This window comes from Myotis brandtii, unplaced genomic scaffold (genome assembly GCF_000412655.1).
Source record: "Myotis brandtii unplaced genomic scaffold, ASM41265v1 scaffold225, whole genome shotgun sequence".
Classification (NCBI taxonomy): Eukaryota; Metazoa; Chordata; class Mammalia; order Chiroptera; family Vespertilionidae; genus Myotis; species Myotis brandtii.
The window spans coordinates 556,345-577,406 of NW_005358435.1; the positions used below are offsets into that span (position 1 = coordinate 556,345).

General features: G+C 47.2%; 1 protein-coding gene across 4 annotated transcripts in view; it reads right to left on the reverse strand.

Annotated features, from left to right (window-relative positions):
* The window catches only part of TSHZ2 (teashirt zinc finger homeobox 2), a 443,028-nt gene that overhangs the window by 184,324 nt on the left and 237,642 nt on the right, over nucleotides 1-21,062 (reverse strand). For 2 of the 4 annotated variants that reach the window (XM_014539661.1, XM_014539662.1), the window contains exon 2: nucleotides 424-6,730. In XM_014539661.1, the coding sequence (XP_014395147.1) occupies nucleotides 3,663-6,730 (3,068 nt within the window). In that variant the 3' untranslated portion in view covers nucleotides 424-3,662. Of the gene's footprint in view, nucleotides 1-423; nucleotides 6,731-21,062 lie in introns of those variants that run through there. The other 2 variants (XM_005866185.1, XM_005866184.2) reach the window with 2 other exon arrangements.

The following is a 21,062-nucleotide window of genomic DNA, read 5'->3' on the forward strand; positions in this document are numbered from 1 at the left end:
AATCTATAATAATAAAAGTGTAATATGCTAATTAGACCAGATGTCCTTCTGGATGACCTTCCAGATGAAGCCGAGGCTGTGAGGGAAGCCCAGGTCCCAGGTGCCAGAGGGAAGCCAGTGCCAGCAGATGGGGGAAGGAGTGCCTACTCTTGCATGAATTTTGTGCATTGGGCCTCTAGTATTGTAATAACTTTGTATGATGTTAGGTGGGCATTAGACTTTGTAAGTTATATAAATGTCTCATCACTATGCTGTACACCTAAAATTAATACACTATTATATGTCAACTGTAATTTAAAAAAAATTAGACTAGCCATTTTGCTCTTCCAGATCGTCAGATAATCCATGTTGTTAGGGTTGCCAGATTTAGCCAATAAAAATACAGAATTCCCACTTAAATTTGAATCTCAGATAAACAATGAATTTTTTTTTTAGTATAAATATGGCTACTGTACTATTTGGGACACACTTATCCTGAACTGAAAAAAACACACACACATTTTAACTGAAAAAAAAAACACCCATGTTTTTCAGTTATTTGAACTTCAAATTAAACCGGACATCCTATGTTTTATCTGGCAACCTTACATGCTGTTCACCATGAACATGGATTTTTATTAAATCATCCACATCAAAGGTGGCAGCTCATTGGACTAGAATTCATTCCTGCCACCGATTTCAAGGCTAAATGTGCTGCTAAATGTATACACCATATCACATGGTAATGACTAAAATTTCAAGTCCTTATGAATTTTAGATTCATTAATTTGCTTTTTATTTAATTTCTATTGTTTAAGAGCATGTGGTTTTTAAAGGTACAGTATATACCAATACCAATTGAAATACTTTCACATTACTGCTCTCCTAAAATAGGGATGCACATTTAATATTTGCTAATTATTATTTAATGAAAAGTGGTATTTAACATTTGGCAGAGCAATTTGCAGGATTTAAGACATACCCAAGAATGGAAAGAAAATTCAGGTCAAAATTGGCATCCTATAGGGAATATAGATACAGTAAAGCCCCCAACTTTCTCGCAAAATCTTGATCATGCTTTCTAAAATGCCACGTCATTTTGTGCGATTTATGCTGTTGCGCACACCAATGAGAATCAGAGTTCCAGATAGCAGTGATCTCGTTCGGCGATCATTTAAAACCATATATGCATCATTCTAAGCAGTGGGCAAGGTCTGGCATAAATATTGTTCCAAAAGAGGATCCGAGGGCTCAGGGATTCTTTTCTAAGTGACCAAAGCCTCTGAAAGCCACCTTTGTGCCATGGGAAACCGTTCCGGCAGATGGGCCTATGTTTAGAACACCATAAACACACTTAACACCCGCACCGATTTCATGGTCACACAGCACACGCACACTCCAATGGCTTGAAATGAGTCCCAAATACTCAAACCTGTGTTTCTGCGGTGCCCCCCCTCAGAATCTCAGACTCACGGTGTCTCTGTCAGGATGGAGCAGATTTCACAGAAGGATAACCCTGTAATATGGGCTCCAAAAGACCAAACCAGAGATATTTATTCCTGAACAAATGCAGAGAGATGAGGAACAGAGCTCTCCTATCTACGCATTTAACAGCTGTCAGTACCTTTTGTGTGGGTTTCCCCCCAACTATTGGTTTACCTTTGCTTCCCTAGAACAGGTAAGCACATTTCGGATTTTGACCATGGCTGGCTTTCTTTTTCTCCCCCCCCCTCCACTTCCACATCACAATGTTTGGGCAGTGATATTAATTTAAAAAATGATTACAAACCTAGCAGGTGGAAAATTGGTCTTTATTGTAGCACAAATAAACATTACCTATTTGTCCTTTTCACCATGATTTGAACCTACTACTATGGGATTGGCAACATGTCTCTTCTCTTTGGATATTCTGTGTATATTCACCATTTGTTTTGGAAGGACCAGAAAAGCGTAATAGCAAGTTACATAAAACTTAAAATGTTATAGAGCAAATAAATAGATTTGCCGAGCTCCAAGCTCATGTGTAGATTCAATAGATGATTTTCAGCGTTTCTTTCAATAGTACGAGCTGAACAAATCATGCTTAGAAAGCAAGAGATGAATCTGCCAGTAACACGTTTTAATTATCATGATAAAAACATGCAAACAAAACAATAGTCTTCATTGGAGCCCAGAGAGCCATTGGAATTATGGGATGGCATACCCTTTATCACAAGGTCTTAGATATTTTCACTGAAAGTCCCAGATCCGACGTTTTAACCCTTTATTTCATGTGACCATCTCATACTCTGCCAGCCTCCCTCCCTGTTGGGAAGTGAGCCTGAAGCCATGTTATATACACACCTGTCTCCACCTGGACCCTGCTAGTGCTCATACCTCTGTGGCTTGACCTGAAAGCCTCCTATTGAAAAACAAACACTCTGACCATTGGAGATGGTGAGGGCTTCTACCTTGTTATTCATAGCTGTTCATGTCTTATTGAGAATAATCAAAAGAGCTCATCTGTAACCTAGCATAACATAGACTCGACCAGCAAATGCCAAAGCTTTAAGTCAGCGTGGGGTGTGGCCTGTGGTGGAAGACACCCTGAATATATGTGAGGGTCCCTAACACATGGGGCGGTGTCATGATGGAGGGAAGAGAAAAGGCAGCAGAGAAGATTCAAACTGAGAGAAAGGGGATTTAAGACCCAGCCTCGAACATATTTGAAGATGGCCAGTGTGACTAGTCTGCCAAGGTATCTGACCTTGGCCTCTGCCCTCTTTCTGGGACGACATTGACAGTCTGGGCACTGGTGACTCTACAAGGCACAGAGCTTCTATGATACATGATGCAAGTCATCTTGAAGCTGGGAGACCCATGTGCATTGGCAATGGGTGGGCAGAAAGTCACTTGCTTCTTTCTGTAAAATACAATGTCAAGGGCATGCATCGCACCCATCTTCCGTACAGGTGGACTCTGGAATTAGTCTATCCTAGGGAAAACGGAAGATGAGAGAAGAAGATAAGCCTCCTCTCTTTTCATCTCAGTGTTGTGCAGAGAATACTATTTTCTACCATTTGACTTCAGGGCAGATGCTCATTCACGGGAAGCCTAAGGGAGGAATGAGCAAAGGGAAGGGGGCAGAAGGGAGCGAGTGCTGACAGTAGCTGCAAAAAGCATTGATTACAAGTAATGATGATAAAGACAACTTTAAACTACTCATAAGCTGATTAAGAAATCTGCACAGTGGCTGCCCCCAGGAACTCTACAGTCTTTATTCTGTGGATGGCCTTTTCTGTCTCACTTTCTAAGTCATTAGCATTCCTATGGGCAGGGGAGGTGGTGAAATGGGATGGGAGAGAAATTAGTACTTACTAATTAAAATGACGTGTAGCCTTGGGCGGCCCTGGCAAGCTGGGCCTTGGGAAACTACGGGGATCACGAATCATGAAGCGGGAACCTCTGAGCTCCATCTCCCTAAACCCATTTCATGCTAATGCCCAAGTCTACAGTGGAGAGAATGAGAGAACAGATAGGACTTATTTATCAGGTTCTAGTCTTTGTAAAACTAAGTCCTATTCCAGCAGGCTACTGGCCTCTGGTACGGGGAGACGTTAGCTGCCTAAGAGACCCATCTCCCTTCAAGGAACTCCTCCAAGGCCACCGTCACACCACCTGGGAGCAAACCCATACCTGCAGAGCTATTCTTCGTCCACGTCTGTTACAAACTGAGAGTGGTGTTCGGGTGACTTGCTGTGCGTTTTGCTTAGGTGGAGTTTTACTGCATGTTTGCTCACAAATGTCCGAGAGCACAACTTACACTTGAACTTAGAGTCTGTGTCCTCTTCGCCAGCTATGGTTTCCGGAGACCTCTGAGCCGACGACACCCGGGAGATCTCTTGGTCCACCTTGCCTTGCTGCTCCACGGCCATGCGGGTCATGTCCTTCATTTGGAAACCGAGGTGAGATTCTAAGTGGCTGATGTAGGTAGAAGGGGTTCTGAACTGGGAGGCACAGTCACTACAATAAAAGATGGGGTGGCCTTTGTCCATGTTTTTCAGAAATTTCGTCCCTCCCGTTTTCCTAAGCTGGTACTTGACGTTGGCCAGCCAGTGGCTGATGGTGGTCATCGAGAGTCCCGTAAACTTTGAGATCTGCATTCGCTCTTGGGGGCCCAGGTCGGACAGCAGGTACTTGCCCTCCGACGTCTGGAAGAGGCTGGAGGCAAACTGAGCCTGCAGGATCAGAAGGTGCTGAGGGTTCCAGTTGGACTGCCGGCCCTTTCTTTTATGCAACGTCGAGACTTCACTGGAGACATCCTCGAAGCGCCTGACGTCCACTTCCAGCTTCATGGGCGGGACCCTGGAGGAAGCGGCGGGCTTCGGGGTGGTGGCTTTGGGGAGGACTTTGACCATGTCGGCGATGTCAGACAGAGCATGCTTCTGAGGTGGGGACGTGCAGGATTGTGCTTGCGAGGACTCGGCTTTCTTGCTTTTGGACTTGGTCAGATCGATGGGCTGATCGTTGTTCTCAAACAGGTAGCGCCTGGACACGCTGGCCGGCCTCACGGTGGCAGGACTCAAGGCCGGCTTGTCCATGGCACTGAGACTTGACTTGTGAAACATAGAGATTGTGCTTGAGCTGGGGCTGGAGCAGGAAGGGGAGCGCAGGGGCTCCGTGGCTTTGCCCAGGTGGTTGTTCAGGACGGACTGCAGCGCGCTGAGCGGGTTGATGCACGGCAGGGCCGACGCGTGGTTGGCGAGGGCGCACCCATTGCTGAGGGGAGACGCTGGCTCCAGGGGCTGGGGTTTCTCCTTCTCACCGCCCTCTTTCATCGGCTTGTCCTCCTCCTTCGGGGGACAAGGCTCAGCCTTTTTGGATTCGGAAGGGGGTTCGCTGTTGGAGCAGGACTCGCCCTCACTGTGGCTGAAAGATGAGGCCTCTTCGCGGGGACTTTCCTTCCCACACTCCTTCACCATTTCCTCTCTGTCTTCTGGCTCCTTCTTCACTTGAGTGTACGGGGCCAGGTTCGTGGGCACGGAAACCAGGGGCATGACTTTCCACTTGGGAGCAATCGGCCTCAACTTGTTGGTGAGGTTAGGCCGCATCTGCAGCACCTGGGAGCCCAGAGGCAAGGAGGCCTTGGTGCCCTCCGACAGTTGGTAGGCGGCGTGGATGCTGGGGTACGCGCTCCAGCTGGGAGCCCCATTCTGGGCCTTGTTGATGGCGGTGGTGACGGTGTTTTCCAGTGACTTCAGGATGTCCCCTCCACCCTTGGAGCCGTCTTCCAGATCCTCCTCCCGCAGGTACTGATACTTTATTGTGGGGTCTAAAGGCTTTTGTAGAGGGTCTTCATAGTCCTCGCTTTTCACGGCTTTCTCCTCCTGGTTGGCCTCCTCTGGCTTTTCTTTCTTACTCTCCTTCTTTATCTCAGTCGTGGAAGCTGCACAGTCGGAAGCTGAGTTACTTGATGGCTTGGGAGCCAGAGAATCACTGTTCGGCGCGTCCGACAAAGACTGCATTTTCTCCACCGCCAGCGGGTCTAACACCAGCTGCTTCCCTTTCTTGGAGGCAGAGCTGGTGACCTTGAGAAAGTGGCCTGTGACCATCATGTGGGTGGTGAGCTGCTGCAAGGTGTCGTGGGAGCTCCCACACTCCATGCACTTTAGGATCTGGGACTTGCAGGCCTCGAACTGCCAGGTGTAGCTGGCGCCGTTCTGGTAGCCGTAGCGGTTGTTGGAGGACAGCTGCAGGCTGCTGCTCTTCGGGGACGAAAACGAGTCTGCGAACGACCCCGTGGTGGAGTCCGGGGAACATGGCCGGTTGACATCAAAGACGCGTTTCTTCGCTGGAGCGACCATTTTTGATGAAATGGTGGGGACTGGCTCCTTCAAAGGCACTTTTTGGTAATGTTTCGTTTTGATCATGTGGACGCTCAAATCCTGGAGGGAGTCGAAAGAGTCGCCACAGAACATGCACTTCAGCACCTTCTGGGCGTCCTCCTTGTCCATGTCCTGGAAGGCCCGCTTGCGGGGCTTGGAGTAGCTCAGGGGCCGAAGCTTGTCTTTTTTGCGGTTGTCGTCTTGGTAATGGCCCGTCTCGTTCATGTGCACGGTCAGCTCGACCAGGGTGTCGTAGGCGGCGCTGCACTGGCGGCAGCGGAACCTGCTGGCCCCGGTGAAGACGCTCCCGCACGCCTTGCTGCTCTGCCGGTACAGCTGCACCGAGCTGAACAGGCTGGGCTTCGACACTGACCTGGAGGGCAGGTTCTGCTGCAGGCTTTTGGACAGAGCGTCTTGGTGCCAATCAAAATCCGTCTTGCTGCTGCCATTTCGGGTGTCACAATGCCGCCTGTCGCTGTTGGACAGCTTGAAGCCCAGGCCCAGACCCGACCAGTAGGAATCAGACAAGATGTTGGCGTAGACGGCCGTCATTTTGTCCATGCAGTTGTGGGCTTCCCCGGGCAGCTTGGGCCGAGCGCCGGCTGTCTTGTCCGGGGCATCCCGGCCGCACACGCTCTTGACGTCGGACACGGGGTCACTGGCGTCGCTCAGCAGAGACTCGCTCTCCGCGTCCTGGTTGGACAAGTGGCTGCCTGGGGAGTTCTGGTAGCTGAAGCAGCCCTTTGGCTCCGGGCCCATGTCTAGCTCCTCGTCTGTCCCGGGGTCATTGCTGCTCTGGAGTTGGACCACGGAACCGCTGTCTTCCTCCTCTTCCTCTTCCTCTTTTATCTCCTCCTGGTCCTTCAGCTGCTCCTCCTGGGCGTAGCCTGCAAGACAGGAAGAGATGAAATATCAACACCAGGTCACAGGTTTCACCTGATTTCCACTGGGGCAAGGGCTTTCCACATCCCACCGAAGAGCAATCCGTCTACACGTGCATGAACGGTAGGCAATGGATACAGGAAAAGCCCAATGATGCCCTTCGTGCTACCTAACCCTCCTTGGCTTCCTTTTTTTTGTTAATCCTCACCCGAGGATATGTTTCCATTCACTTTTTAGAGAGTGTAAGGAAGAGGGAGAGACAGAGAGAAGCATCCATGTGAGAGATACACATAGACTGGTTGCCTCTTGCATGTACCCTGACCAGGGCCGGGGAACCTGCAACCAAGGTACGTGCCCTTGACCAGAACTGAACCTGGGACCCTTCAGTCTGTGGGCTGACGCTCTATCCACTGAGCCAAACCAGCTTGGGCCTCCTTGGTTTCTTATTTGGCGGGAGCTATAGTTCCTCACAAATGCCTAGAATGCTAAGGAATAGCACTCTAATATTCCTTTAATGGGACAGTTGCTAAGTTCATGCGTGTGACTTTCAGGAAAGCTGGAGTAAAATCCAAAGCCTATTAAAGATATATCTCTACCGAGAAGGACATTGTGCATTAGAAAGCTAAGACTTGGCCCTTGGCATCTCCATGGTAAGGTTTACCAAGACACCTGGGTCTACTGACATATGATCATTTAACAAGTCAGTTTTGAGTGCTCAGAAGTAATCTGAATGTACAGCCTCATATTCATGATAGCTGGTGTCCTTTTGTTACATTTTTATTTGTAGAGCATCACACAGCAGGAAGAGAGATTATGGAGTCCTGGAAAAGATCTTCCATTGATAGCCAAAAAATTATGTAAGCTCAGCAAACAATGATTTTACAATAATAGCAAATGGTGTCAGAATGGGAGATTTGGGGACTATCTTACTATTCTCAAACAGCTTTATGAAAACCTTTGCAGACCCGGTGGAAAATTCCCTCTGTCTTGTGCCTGTAATTTCAAATGCACTGTGATTTGTGGGGAACCTTCAGGAGGTGCCAATTTTACGTTTGATTTGTAGATGCAAAATGCTATTGGGGATGCATGCCTTCTCCTCTCTGAAAGGATTTAGGACGCATAATTGCATAGGGAAAATGAAGGCATGAGAGAGTGGGCGCAAAGGGAATTAATGGGCAAATAGCCATTCGTGGAGATGAGGAATGGGACTATTTGTGCCCAGGTGCTCATTTTCTTCACCAGCCCTTTTCAGAGCCACATGGATAAAATGCAACCAAAGAAACATCAAAGCAAGGGTGATCTGGCCTTAGATTTGCAAGGCCTGCATGATCTCAGAGCGGTGCCTTCCTTCTGAGCCTCTATCTCTCCCTCAGTGCAGGTGGGAGAAACCCCAGGGCAATGGCAATATTCCCATTCACCAGGGAATGGGAAGAGGGATCATGCATTGGAGGTCTGTCCTGTAGGCAGGCGGAGGGTTCGGAGGGAAGGGGGGTTATTGGGATAAAGCAGATGCAGTAGGAACCCCAAAGGCTCCTGCTGCTGAGGAGGAATATTAGTGAGCAATCACTCTCCTAAGACCTATGCTGACCACACTGCGAATACATTCTTTTGTTTCATCACATACCTACATGGAGTAGGAACTATTATTATTTCCATTTCCCAGATGGGGAAACTGAGGCTTTCAGGTTAAGAAATTTGCTCAAGACCACACAGCTAGTATCATAGTCATGACATGCACCCTGTCTGATGAGAGAATCCATGGTCTTAACCACCAGGCTCCACTCTCTTCCTATTACCAACCAACTGAATAAGAAAACACTGCAGAGACCTCAACGTTACAGGTTAGCAGTGGAAGTTCACTGAAATGTCACTAAATGGATAACCACCTCGGAGGGGAGAATTGTGGGAGTTCTGGGGACAAGATCTCACGATTTTAAGGGCACGGTACCATCAAACAAGATGAAATGTAAAAATTGAGTCCGGCTACCAGATTCATGGCCGTGCTCAGTATTTTATTGCTCTTGATGTTGTGTTTTCACTTTCCTAGCAAGTTGACAAGTGGGATTTTCATGAAACTGGTGTGCTGGTTTCTAGTTCCATAAATTAATTTCCAGACACAAAAGCTACTCGATCTGGTCAAACAACCATTAATAAGTGGTCATTGCTTACAAGAAAACCCTGCTTCAAAAATAGCCAAATGACTGAATTAGATGACCCCCTCATCCTCACCGAATTTTCTTTTTTCTTGGACTAATTTGTATGTTTGCAAAAGGAGTCATATCATTAAGTTCAAGGAGAACATCTATTACGAAATTAATAAACAAAATTGTTACAGAGCCAACCAAAGTGCTTCAAAGAATTGGGCAAATTTTATCAACCAAGAGGGATCCCTCCTGAGAACTAGAGGGGCATTGTCACTCTTGCTCTGGGACAACACACATGACCCAAGACTACTGTTCCGGCTAAGACATAGTCACCACATGTATGGGGAATGTACTATAGACACAAGGAAAAATGTGTGCGCACATGCACACACAGACACACACACACACACAGAAGGGAATACATTTAGGAAAAAAAGAGGGCTTTCTGTCATCACAGCTGGCTAAGGGCGTTGCTAAGGTTTTTCGTCTCAGTATTTTCAGTGCCTAGCACAGGGCCTGATACTTAGTGGGAAGCTGGGAAGTAATTCATGTTATTTTGTGTGGGTTGATGAAAGACACATGTGTGTGCATGTGCACCCCCCCCCCAAACACACACCCCAGCCTGTGTAGTCATTTTTGCACAAGGAGGAGAGAAGTGTTCTTTCTTTTCTGCTGACAGTTGGAAGCTGAGCTCTCTGGACCAGCTCAATTCCACAATCCACTTTGTCCTTCTAAATGGATTCCCCAGAAGAGAAGTCGGAGGCAGCCAGCACCTCCCCCGCAGTACAGATAGAATTTTCTGCTTAATTAGGCATTAGCATGTTTACTATCGCCTTTACAGGAGAGTAACTCGTGCTGGGAGACCCTTCTTGTCTGTTTTCTTCTGCAGGACAGACTAAAGCTTATGCACCCGATAAGGTAACGCATTGAAGAGCCTCATAAAAAAAGTGCCGAAGCATCCGTCAAAGTCAGTGTATTAGAACAATGGCGGCGGGTTCCAAGTAATTTTTAAAAACACATGTTAATCTACATTTAGAACTGCTCACCTCACTTAAGTGGTTTTGTCTGCCATGGGCAGCTGAGGCGGGAGAGGGAGGGCAGCCAGAAGGGGGTGATTGGGCCGGATAATGAGCATCTGTCTCTCTCTCTCTTTCTCTCCCGATGATTTGTTTAATAAGCTTGCTTCATGTGTGAGCCTTGGTGAAGTGGATGAGTGGCAAGTTGATTCTTATGAATACTTATTTAGCAAAAGAAGACGATTGCAATTCCACTGAGACACGGTGAGAAAGGACTAAAGCTTATGCACCGGATAAGATCCGTAGAATCTCCTTGATTCCAGGTAAAAGATCTTTCATTCCGAACTAAATTCCTCATTTCCTCCCTTCCCACTGTCCGACTCTGGCCACAGGGAGCGTCTCCGTTGCCAGGACAGCTGACTCATGAGCAAACCCTGTCAGTGCTATGCATGAGCGACCCACACGAGAGCTACTTTCCACTCCACTCCCGGCCTCCGCTCTGCCGGGTCCACCATCGTTGTTCGCTTGGGTGACTGACTGACTCCTGCCTGTTTTTCAAAGAACTGCTAGCACATTCCTTGTGAAAGGTATTAGGTGGTGACATTGCTCTGTTTCAACTCCTGCAATGTCATTCTGCTGCACCTACAATAAAATTCAAGCCCTTAGCACAGAGTGTGAGGATTGGGCCTGGCCTCTGCTTTGTTGCTCTTGCAGGGCATTCCCTGTCCATAGAGTGTGAGGATTGGGCCTGGCCTCTCTGCTTTGTTGCTCTTGCAGGGCATTCCCTGTCCATGCCTAAGGCATAGCAGTCCGCTTGCTCCTGCTTCACCACCCACCCTTCACACGGTTCTTTGCAACTGACATTTCTCTGCCTGCTAAGTTCTTTCTTTGGACCCTCCCATAGTTGCTTCTTTTTCATTCTTCAGGTTTCAGCTCAAATGGCCCCTCTCTGTGCAACTCTAGATCTTATCAATCTACGTGCTGAAATCCCTATCGCACCCAGTACACTTGGAAATCTTGTTTGTTTCTGATTGCCTCCTCCCCCTGGATATAAAGATCAAATTTCTGTCCCCCTGAAGACAGAGGCCCTGCTCCCCCCAGCACTGAGGGCACACCCTGGCACAGAATGATGCACATGAACTCTAAGTGAATGAGTGAATAGGTAGGTCATGCCATGGAAGGGGGCTACTCCAGGGGTAAACTCTGGCTCCGCTTCTCAGCCATGTAATTGGCACCTGTGATGGGTAAAGCACCCCCCTGCCCAACATTGTTCAGGTGTGAATTAGAACTACCCGATCAAGTTTTCTCAATGAAGAAATCAGAAGGACTGTGCCTACGTCATCTTTTTGGAACAACTCAGCCTCCAACTTTGCTGCTAGGTATCCCTGAGCTGTGGATTTAGACTTCGAAGTGTGAAGAGTGCAGATAAGCACCAAGACTGCAAAACATCAGAAAACACACCCTTTGGCGGAGCAGACTTTGATTAAAAAAAGACCCACACATGGGAACTTCGAAACTACAGACTGATTTGTCATGGACAGGGTGCATGCACTGTCCCAACAGACACACTACACAAACATCAGGGAGGGCTTCCCCTGAAGTCTTGGCTTAAAAAAGGAGAAATGTATTAGAGGAATACATATGTTGCACATTTTTGAATTTCAGAAATAAACCTGTAATATTTAGAAATCACCTCTTATATTAAAGGTTAGAAAAAACAAAGCAAGGAGAAACAAAAAAATAATACCACCTCAATTGCTCCAGAAATGTCTAGTCAGAATGATTTAAATGAAATTGTGCAAAATAATTCAGGGGTGGCCTGTTGTTCAATGACATATATTTTTGCTGGGTGTCCATTTGTGGGGTGGCCTTGAAAATCCACAATAAAGTGTTTCGGTAAAGCACTGATGGTTTCTAAAGTGGCAGCGGAGTTATCACGACATAGAATATAAAGCTGATCTCAGACGCCAGCCCAGAATTCAACCAAGACCTCATTTAAAAACACATCCGGAGGTGACAGGATCATTTTCGCCAATCTGCCCCACTAAATGACAGTTTAAAATCACATGAAGATTCCAGTGGGCAGGCGGACGTAAATGAGGAGGTTGCAAGAGTTTCTTGCCATGTACCCCGTAGATACGCTAACTGATGACACAGAGGAGGTCTCCCTGTCATGAGCCTCTAGTGTTTTGGTGACCATGGTCGAGTACGGCTACAATTATTGGCACTAATTGGCACTCTTGTTGGCAGGTTGAGGAACAGATGGAGGATTTAGTGCAAGGAGGCTGAGCTCCACTTCGGTGGTGGCCTGGCCCTGGGTTGAAGGGACCTATCTGCTCTGTGTTTCAGGAGGCGATAGGCTGACACCATTCACTTTACAGAGAGCCCAGGAACACGAGCCAAGGCCTGGCCTTCCTGCCGTCTAAAGAAATCATCAAAGTTCACGCACATTTCTAACAGGAACACTTTCAACGGGAAAAACAACATTCATGGCGCGTGGCTTTTTATCCCTGCCACACCATGCAGAACTCAGCATGAGTGTGACTTTTATACCCGGATGGAGGGGGAAGGCGTATTCCCTCCTCTATGAACACAGGGCCAGGTGAGCTCTCTGTCGAAAGGGATGTTGAAGATGCACTGGGTGCCATGACGAGCGACTTCTCCCAAGCCCCTAAGTGCTCTGCCGAGATGGAGGGAGAACTTTCTGAAAGTCATTAAAGACAGCAACGTCTCTCCTGTTATTTCCTGCAGACCATTCAGTGGATTGGAGCACTCTCCAAGCGCAATGGATGCCTAACAGGTGGGGTCTGTATGAAACAAAAAGTCCATTTACTTATTGTGCTCCTGTGGTGGGCACTCTCCTGGGCCATCGCCACAGCTCTTTGGACTGTCAAGTTATCTTCTAATCATGTTTTGTGACTTTGTCCACTTCTCGGTCATCAGCAGAAAAGGCCTAAGCTAGTCGAAGTGAGGGGAAGTGAGTACTCGGCCGTGCCTGTGAAGTTCATCTGTTTATTCATTTAATCAAGAGACTTTATGCAGCCGGCACATGCAAGGTACTTTAAGTCGAGTTTCACTGCGACTTGCATCACAGTGCTCTCCAAAGGCCACGGCGGGTAGAGAGGGGCATCGTGGAGAGAAGCTGCACACGGATGGAGGGGGGAAGGTCATGCATTCCTGGAGGAAGGCAGGTAACTTAAACGGGCAAAGCAGGTCAGGCAGGAGGGAGACAATCTGGCGCCCACTAGAGAGGCGCAGCGGGGCTGTGGGTGACTGGAAGGTTTATGCCACACTGAAAGAGCGCAGCTGCTACTCAAGGAGCAGCCAGGGGCGTCTAGGGTTTGGGATAATTTGTGTGGACAAACCAGGTGGATGAAATCAAGTATGTCTGGGGCCCATCCATTTGCAAACCCTGAACCAAGGGACCCAAGGGAGGCAAAGAGACTGAAGATCAGGCATGCCTCTCTGGTGCTTGCTCATACCAGCTCTTTGACTTTATCATCTGTCGATCCCAAAAAGCAGTGACCGTCCCAGGGCTGCCCACCTCCCAGGGCTGTGTCCGGGCAAAGGGCGGCCCTGGACCAGCACTGCAGCATCCCCTGGGAACTTGTTAGAAATGCAAACTCTCAGCCCCACCCCAAGGTCGTGGAATAGAAATCATGGAACAAGATCCGTGGGGGGTACACATGCCTGCTGTACAGGGCAAATTTGTAATTAGTACTAAGATATTTAGCCGATCTACTTCTCCCTGCTCAGGTCCATATGAGTGTGTGGGTACCAGATCTGTGAAAAGAGACTATGACTTTGAGAATTCCAGTCCCTTTCCTCTCCAGGGATCAAAAGACAAAACGGACCCGGCTGGTGTTGCCCAGTGGGTTGGGCGTCGTCCTATGCACGGAAGGTCACACATTTGGTTCCTGGTCAGGGCACAGGCCTGGATTGCAGGCTTGATCCCCAGTAGGGGGTGTGCAGGGGGCAGCCAACTAATCTTTCACTCTCTCTTTCCCTTCCTCTCTCTCTCTCTCTCAAAATCAATAAAAAAATCTTAAAAAAATAAGACAAAACACCTTTGGCCTAGACAGCTGCTCCCAGTTTGTAATTGGAACAAGATCCGTGGGGGGTACACATGCCTGCTGTACAGGGCAAATTTGTAATTAGTACCAAGATATTTAGCCAATCGACTTCTCCCTGCTCAGGTCCATATGAGTGTGTGGGTACCAGCTCTGTGAAAAGAGAATACGACTTTGAGAATTCCAACTCCTTTCCTCTCCGGGGATCAAAAGGCAAAACGGACCCAGCTGGTGCGGCTCTGTGGGTTCGGCGTCGTCCTATGCATGGAAAGGTCACACATTTGGTTCCTGGTCAGGGCACAGGCCTGGATTGCAGGCTTGATCCCCAGTAGGGGGTGTGCAGGAGGCAGCCAACTAATCTTTCACTCTCTCTTTCCCTTCCTCTCTCTCTCTCTCTCAAAATCAATAAAAAATCTTAAAAAAATAAGACAAAACACCTTTGGCCTAGACAGCTGCTCCCAGTTTGTAATGGGAAACACGGAGCAAGAGAGAAATGGAAGTCACTGATTCAAGTGCTGATCAGTTAATGAACAGACAGGATGGCCTACTGGCCTTGTTTCAAATTTGCCGATGACCATGGAAATGGGATTTTGGGAAAGTTACTGGAACTTCCAGAGGCTCAACTTCCTCATCTGTAAAATGAGCCTGATGGCGGTATTCACTTTACGGTTAGGAGGATCAAATATGATAAAGTGTGGAAGTCAGGAGGACGACCTCTGGACTCCCCAGGCCTGTCCTAGGCACTTTATTTTTAAAAAGATTTTTAAAATGGATTTTTAGAAAGAGAGGAAGGGAGAGGGTGAGAGAGAGGCCAAAACATCTATTAGTGGCTTTCTGTATGCCCCCTGCTGGGGATCAAGCCCAAAACCCAGGTAGTGGCCTGACTGGGAATTGAACAAGCAACCTATCCAACTGAGCCTCACCAGCCAGGCCCGTTCTAGCACTTTACGTCCTGATCGCCACCTGCACCCCCAGAGCTGGAACCCATTGGCCGTGGCAGTCTGTTAGCTCTCACTCCTGCCCCACGCCAGAAGCTTCTCCATGGCATTTGCATTGGAGATGAGCCAGCTTGGTCTGTGTCATGCACAGAAAAGAGTTTCCTCCAGTTTGGGGTTTGTTGCTCGCTATTAAATCATTCCTACAAGGAGCCAGTGGTCTGTGTGCCTGGAATTTCCATAGGAGTGATGTGCAAACATCGAATAGCAACTTATTAGGTCATTACCCATAATGATAATGCCTGCAATCTTCAAGAAATGAAGTAACTGCCATCCGAGAGGAGAGATCTTTGTTAGAGGCCTTGGGTGTTGCATTGAGAGGGATGACGAATGCTCCAGGCAGAAGGTCTCCTCCACAAATGCTTTGTGCTCAGCCACCTAGGATCTCAGCCAGCACGTATGAGTACTGGGCGATGTCATGGTGACAATGTTAAAAAGCAGAGTGAGAAAAAATATTCATGAGGAAGGGTGAGACGAGGGCCACATCATAAGCTTTCTGGAAGTTCCAGTTTAGAAATCCCTGTCCTTAGATTATCCTCACAGCGAGAGATGCATAAATCAGGAGCAGGGCACAAAGCTACGTGCACTGAAGCAGGAAGCAGAAACTCCCCTGTGGGAGGAGACTCTCCAACCCACGTGTGAGTTTTAGGCTTCGAGGTTTCAACTGGTCACAACTATTTGCAGCAAAATGTGCCTGCTGATTTTCTATACATTGTCCCTGAATCCGCATGTATAAACACTTGCACATATGTAGTTCTTGCCAAGACTGGAAAGTTTGGAGGTGGTTTTTTTTTTTCCCCAAGAAAAGGGACAGAGAATCATTGTCCAGAACAACCTTCTGAAAGTATGAGAAACTGATGCACCATCTGTATTTTGTCAAACAGATATTCCCAGTTTACTTGAAATAACATCATTAGCACAGCCATCCCACAGAGTGAGGAGGTGATCTTGTTTCCCTCTTGCCTGGCTTCAAGTCAAACATCTCTCTCTCTCTCTCTCTCTCTCTCTCTCTCTCTCTCTTGCAAATGTTGCTTCTTTCTCTGAAATATTTCATGCAGATAATGGATAATGACCACTTCTCATTGCCTTTTCTCAAAAATGTCTAACTGCATTAGCCAAGAACGGACCAATTTTAACCTGCTGCTTTGCTAAGTTCATGGCTGTGACCACTTCCCATTAAGAAAGAAAGAGAAAAAAAGACCACTGCTCCCTCAGAGACGCTGTCAGAGAGTGACCGGCCTTTGCTTCTCAGCGACATGTCTTTGCTGTCTCCAGGATCACAGAAGTCAAGGTGCAAAGACCTTTCATGTCTTAGGCTCAGTCCTCAGCCAGGGAAGCACCTCCCTGCCCTGGTCTTCTTCAGTTCTTCCCAACTCTTCTTCATGGTGGATTCCCCACCAGCATCATCACGTGACCATCCTGGCTGAGAGGACCACGGTGTACAGATTCCTAACATCCCTTTCATTCTCCCACCTGGAGCGGAGCAGGGTTTCCTCCCTGATACAATCTGATCAAATCTATGGACTGCGGAGAACTCTTAGCTCAAGCTTCCCAAATGTGCTTTAATCCTTTTATCAGCAGGTAAGTACCCGCTGCACCGATCCTCGGAATTTTCAGTGATTGGGACTCCCAGCTTTGAGGCAGCTTATGCTCTACTTTAAAAAGTCCTACTAGTGATCAGCAATTGAGAGCAATGCATATGTAACAGCCGGTGGGCTAATTTCTTTATACCTGTCCCATGACTTGGTCCCCCCAATAGCACTGTATGTTGTTCAAATTCCATCTTCACGTGAGATGATGACGTTGAGTGGCAGAGTATGCTGATTACGTCTCCGGAGACAGCCAGCTGAATTGGGACTTGAATTTGGGTCTGTTAGATTCTAGACTCTACGATGGCTTCTTCCCTTTTCCTCAGTCTCTGTACCGAAGTCAATGCTATTTTAAACTAAATCAAAACTCTGCCAGTTTTTTTTTTCCCCCAAGAAAAGGGACAGAGAATCATTGTCCAGAACAACCTTCTGAAAGTATGAGAAACTGATGCACCATCTGTATTTTGTCAAACAGATATTCCCAGTTTACTTGAAATAACATCATTAGCACAGCCATCCCACAGAGTGAGGAGGTGATCTTGTTTCCCTCTTGTCTGGCTTCAAGTCAAACATCTTCTCTCTCTCTCTCTCTCTCTCTCTCTCTCTCTCTCTCTCTCTCTCTCTCAAATGTTTTTTTTTTCTCTGAAATATTTCTCTCTCCTTCGCAAATGTTGCTTCTTTCTCTGAAATATTTCATGCAGATAATGGATAATGACCACTTCTCATTGCCTTTTCTCAAAAATGTCTAACTGCATTAGCCAAGAACGGACCAATTTTAACCTGCTGCTTTGCTAAGTTCATGGCTGTGACCACTTCCCATTAAGAAAGAAAGAGAAAAAAAGACCACTGCTCCCTCAGAGACGCTGTCAGAGAGTGACCGGCCTTTGCTTCTCAGCGACATGTCTTTGCTGTCTCCAGGATCACAGAAGTCAAGGTGCAAAGACCTTTCATGTCTTAGGCTCAGTCCTCAGCCAGGGAAGCACCTCCCTGCCCTGGTCTTCTTCAGTTCTTCCCAACTCTTCTTCATGGTGGATTCCCCACCAGCATCATCACGTGACCATCCTGGCTGAGAGGACCACGGTGTACAGATTCCTAACATCCCTTTCATTCTCCCACCTGGAGCGGAGCAGGGTTTCCTCCCTGATACAATCTGATCAAATCTATGGACTGCGGAGAACTCTTAGCTCAAGCTTCCCAGATGTGCTTTAATCCTTTTATCAGCAGGTAAGTACCCGCTGCACCGATCCTCGGAATTTTCAGTGATTGGGACTCCCAGCTTTGAGGCAGCTTATGCTCTACTTTAAAAAGTCCTACTAGCGATCAGCGATTGAGAGCAATGCATATGTAACAGCCGGTGGGCTAATTTCTTTATACCTGTCCCATGACTTGGTCCCCTCAATAGCACTGTATGTTGTTCAAATTCCATCTTCACATGAGATGATGAAGTTGAGTGGCAGAGAATGCTGATTACGTCTCCAGAGACAGCCAGCTGAATTGGGACTTGAATTTGGGTCTATTGGACTCTAGAGCAGCTGTGGGCAAACTACGGCCCTCGGGCCCTAATTTCTTTATACCTGTCCCATGACTTGGTCCCCTCAATAGCACTGTATGTTGTTCAAATTCCATCTTCACATGAGATGATGAAGTTGAGTGGCAGAGAATGCTGATTACGTCTCCAGAGACAGCCAGCTGAATTGGGACTTGAATTTGGGTCTATTGGACTCTAGAGCAGCTGTGGGCAAACTACGGCCCTCGGGCCGGATCCAGCCTGTTTGAAATGAATAAAACTAAAAAAAAAAAAAAAGACCGTACCCTTTTATGTAATGATGAGCTCTCAGCCATGTCCGTGCCGCCTCGGTCAGCGGCCATCCTGTCTTCCGTGGGGATGCTGTGGCCTCCTCACTGGTCTCTTAGTCAAATGACCCGTCTTTTCTCCACCTCAGACCTCAGTCCCATCACTGTCCTCTTTGCCGAGGTCTCTAAAGCCAAATTTCTAATGCCTGTTGCCGAACTTGCCAAATTCTTTCCTTCTTTAAAGCCCTTGAAATTCATTTTCTCCCAAGTGGAAGCCTTTGCTGTTTTTCTACGTCAAAGTCTTTCTCACTCTTTCAGCCTCAGCTCAAATGCCTGTCCTCAGAGAGCTCACCCCTGACCACTGTAACTCCCGCGCACTCACCCCAGACCCCCAACTGCCAAGGTTATTTTCTATCTCAGTCTCCACCCCCCATTTTTCTCTATAGTCCTTATGTCAACTTGTAATTATCCCTCCCCACCCCCCGATTCACTCATTTGTCCTCCCAGTAAGGCTCCCTGAAGCAGGTTGATTCTGTCTGGCTCACCACTATATCCCGTGCTGTCCAGGCCAACTTGGTCAAATGTGTGTTGCATAGAGGAAGAAATAACTGAACGAGTGAGTGATTGCATCCGTAAAGCATGGTTTTGTCTAGCTGACAAACTTAGGTTGTACTCACTGGTCTTAATCCATTTCAAGCCATAGAAAATGACAAAAAAGCCCCTTCCACAGGATATCCTGCTGGGTGGTGGAGGTGTCCACATGGTCTGCCTGGGAGGCAAAGGAAGCCAGGGATGGGTGGGGTGAGGGTTCAAGGTCATCAGAATGACCCTTCCTTCCTCAACCCTGGAACTTCTCTCTCTGCTGCTTCTTGCCTCACACCCTACTACTTGACTTTTTTGTTCACTTGGTGTGAGGCAGACCAAGAACTCATCTCTGTAAGATATAAAGACTCACTCCCTTATCTTGTCTTTGCACTATAGGTGAACGAGTCTATTGGACCACTTCCTGGCGGCTGGACTCTACAGAATAGCACGTGGTTCCAGAGCCAATCGGGTCACCATCGCACTAACTCAGTGGTGCTCAGGCAGGAGTGAATTTGTGTCCCAGCGGACCTCTTTGGTTGTTACAGCTGGAGAAGGGGTGTTACTGGCATCAAGTGGGAAGAGAGGCTATGTATGCAGCCAACCCCCCTGCAATGCACAGGATGGCCCTGAACAATGGAGAACTATTTAGCCCGAGGTTGACAATTGAGAAATGCCTCAAAGTCAAGGTCAGTGGCAGCTTTGGGTGTTGGCATTGAGAAAGGGTGATTCTCATCTGTTCTCTAGTTGTCTGTGAAGCAGGGGGCCACACAGAGAAGAAACTCTCTATGATTAAAAGAAAACCAAACAAGAAAATGTGTGCACCACTCTCCCCGGCATTATAACGTGCCGAACGTCTGGAGCAAGCCTATCTGGGTTCAAACCCCACCTTTGCCCCTTCTTACATTCTCATCGTGAGCTACCTAACAACCTCTGTGGGTCTCCATCTCTTCCTCTGTAAATTGGAGATGAGAATAGTACCTGCCTCAAAGATGATTGTGAGGACTGAGATAACTGGAGAGAGCTCAGAATCCCTGATCATAATAAGTACTGGATGTGCATCCCCTCTTATTATTATTACAAGAACAAATCCCTAGTCATGAAGAGCAACATGATTAGGATTCTCAGGATTGTTAGTATTTACTTTTTCAAGTGCTGTCTGAAAAAAAAAATCCAGCAGGCTCCTAGCATTATTCTCAATCAATTCCTTCTGGATTCCTTTAAATCCCCTTATCAGATTGAGTGTTTTTATACTACAAGACACAAACAAACAAACAAAAAAAGGGAATGATGAAAGGGATTAGCATTTCTAAATAACTCCAGTAACTGTCAAATAAATCCTGACCTAGTTCAGCTCTTAATTAACTAGGTTAGCTTTTAAATGAGGCAACTCACATAAAACAGCAAGTCTGATCTGAGGCCAAACCCGTGCTGGACAGTTGGATGAAGCAGTTCTTGGAAACGGCCCAAATTCTGGGAGCTACAGAGGTCTTCGATCTTTTTGAATCGACAGCTTGAATAATCTAATGGAAAATTCTCCAGGGTTTTGACCCTTTGATTTTAGGTTAGGACTACTTCAAGAATGGTCCCTTCAAGGCTTGTCATCTTTTCTCTGTCCCTACCTATAAAGGATAGGGGTAAATAGGAAAAGTCTTGAGGTCATTATATTAGCGCCCCTTCCCCCCAGATAGAACTAAATTGGCTGTTCTCCCAGGAGAGGACAGTGGGAGCGGATGGACTAGCTGGTGGTCTACCAGCCTCCAATAGTGAGCACCTATAGGTGGCTCACAAGACTTCCACTGTCTTGTCCTTTGATATTCTCTCTGGCCTTTTCTTCTGTTTTATGTATTTTCCTCTTCTTTAAAAATCTGTTTGTTCTCAGCCAGCTCCCAAACCACTCTTATGAAAGCCGAGTTCTAAAAAATAATAATATATGCATACATATTTTTCTTAACAACAAAAAAGGCGGTGTTCAGCTAATTGGTTAGTTACTTTGCTTTTGGCTATAAAGGATCTTTTCCTTTTCCTGGAGGAATCACAATAAAAAGAAGCAGAGCTTTCTGACCTGGAAGCGGGGCCAGGCATGGGCACATGATCAGAAACACCTTAGTGTATGTAGCCTCTAACGCCTTTGAATGACTCTTAGG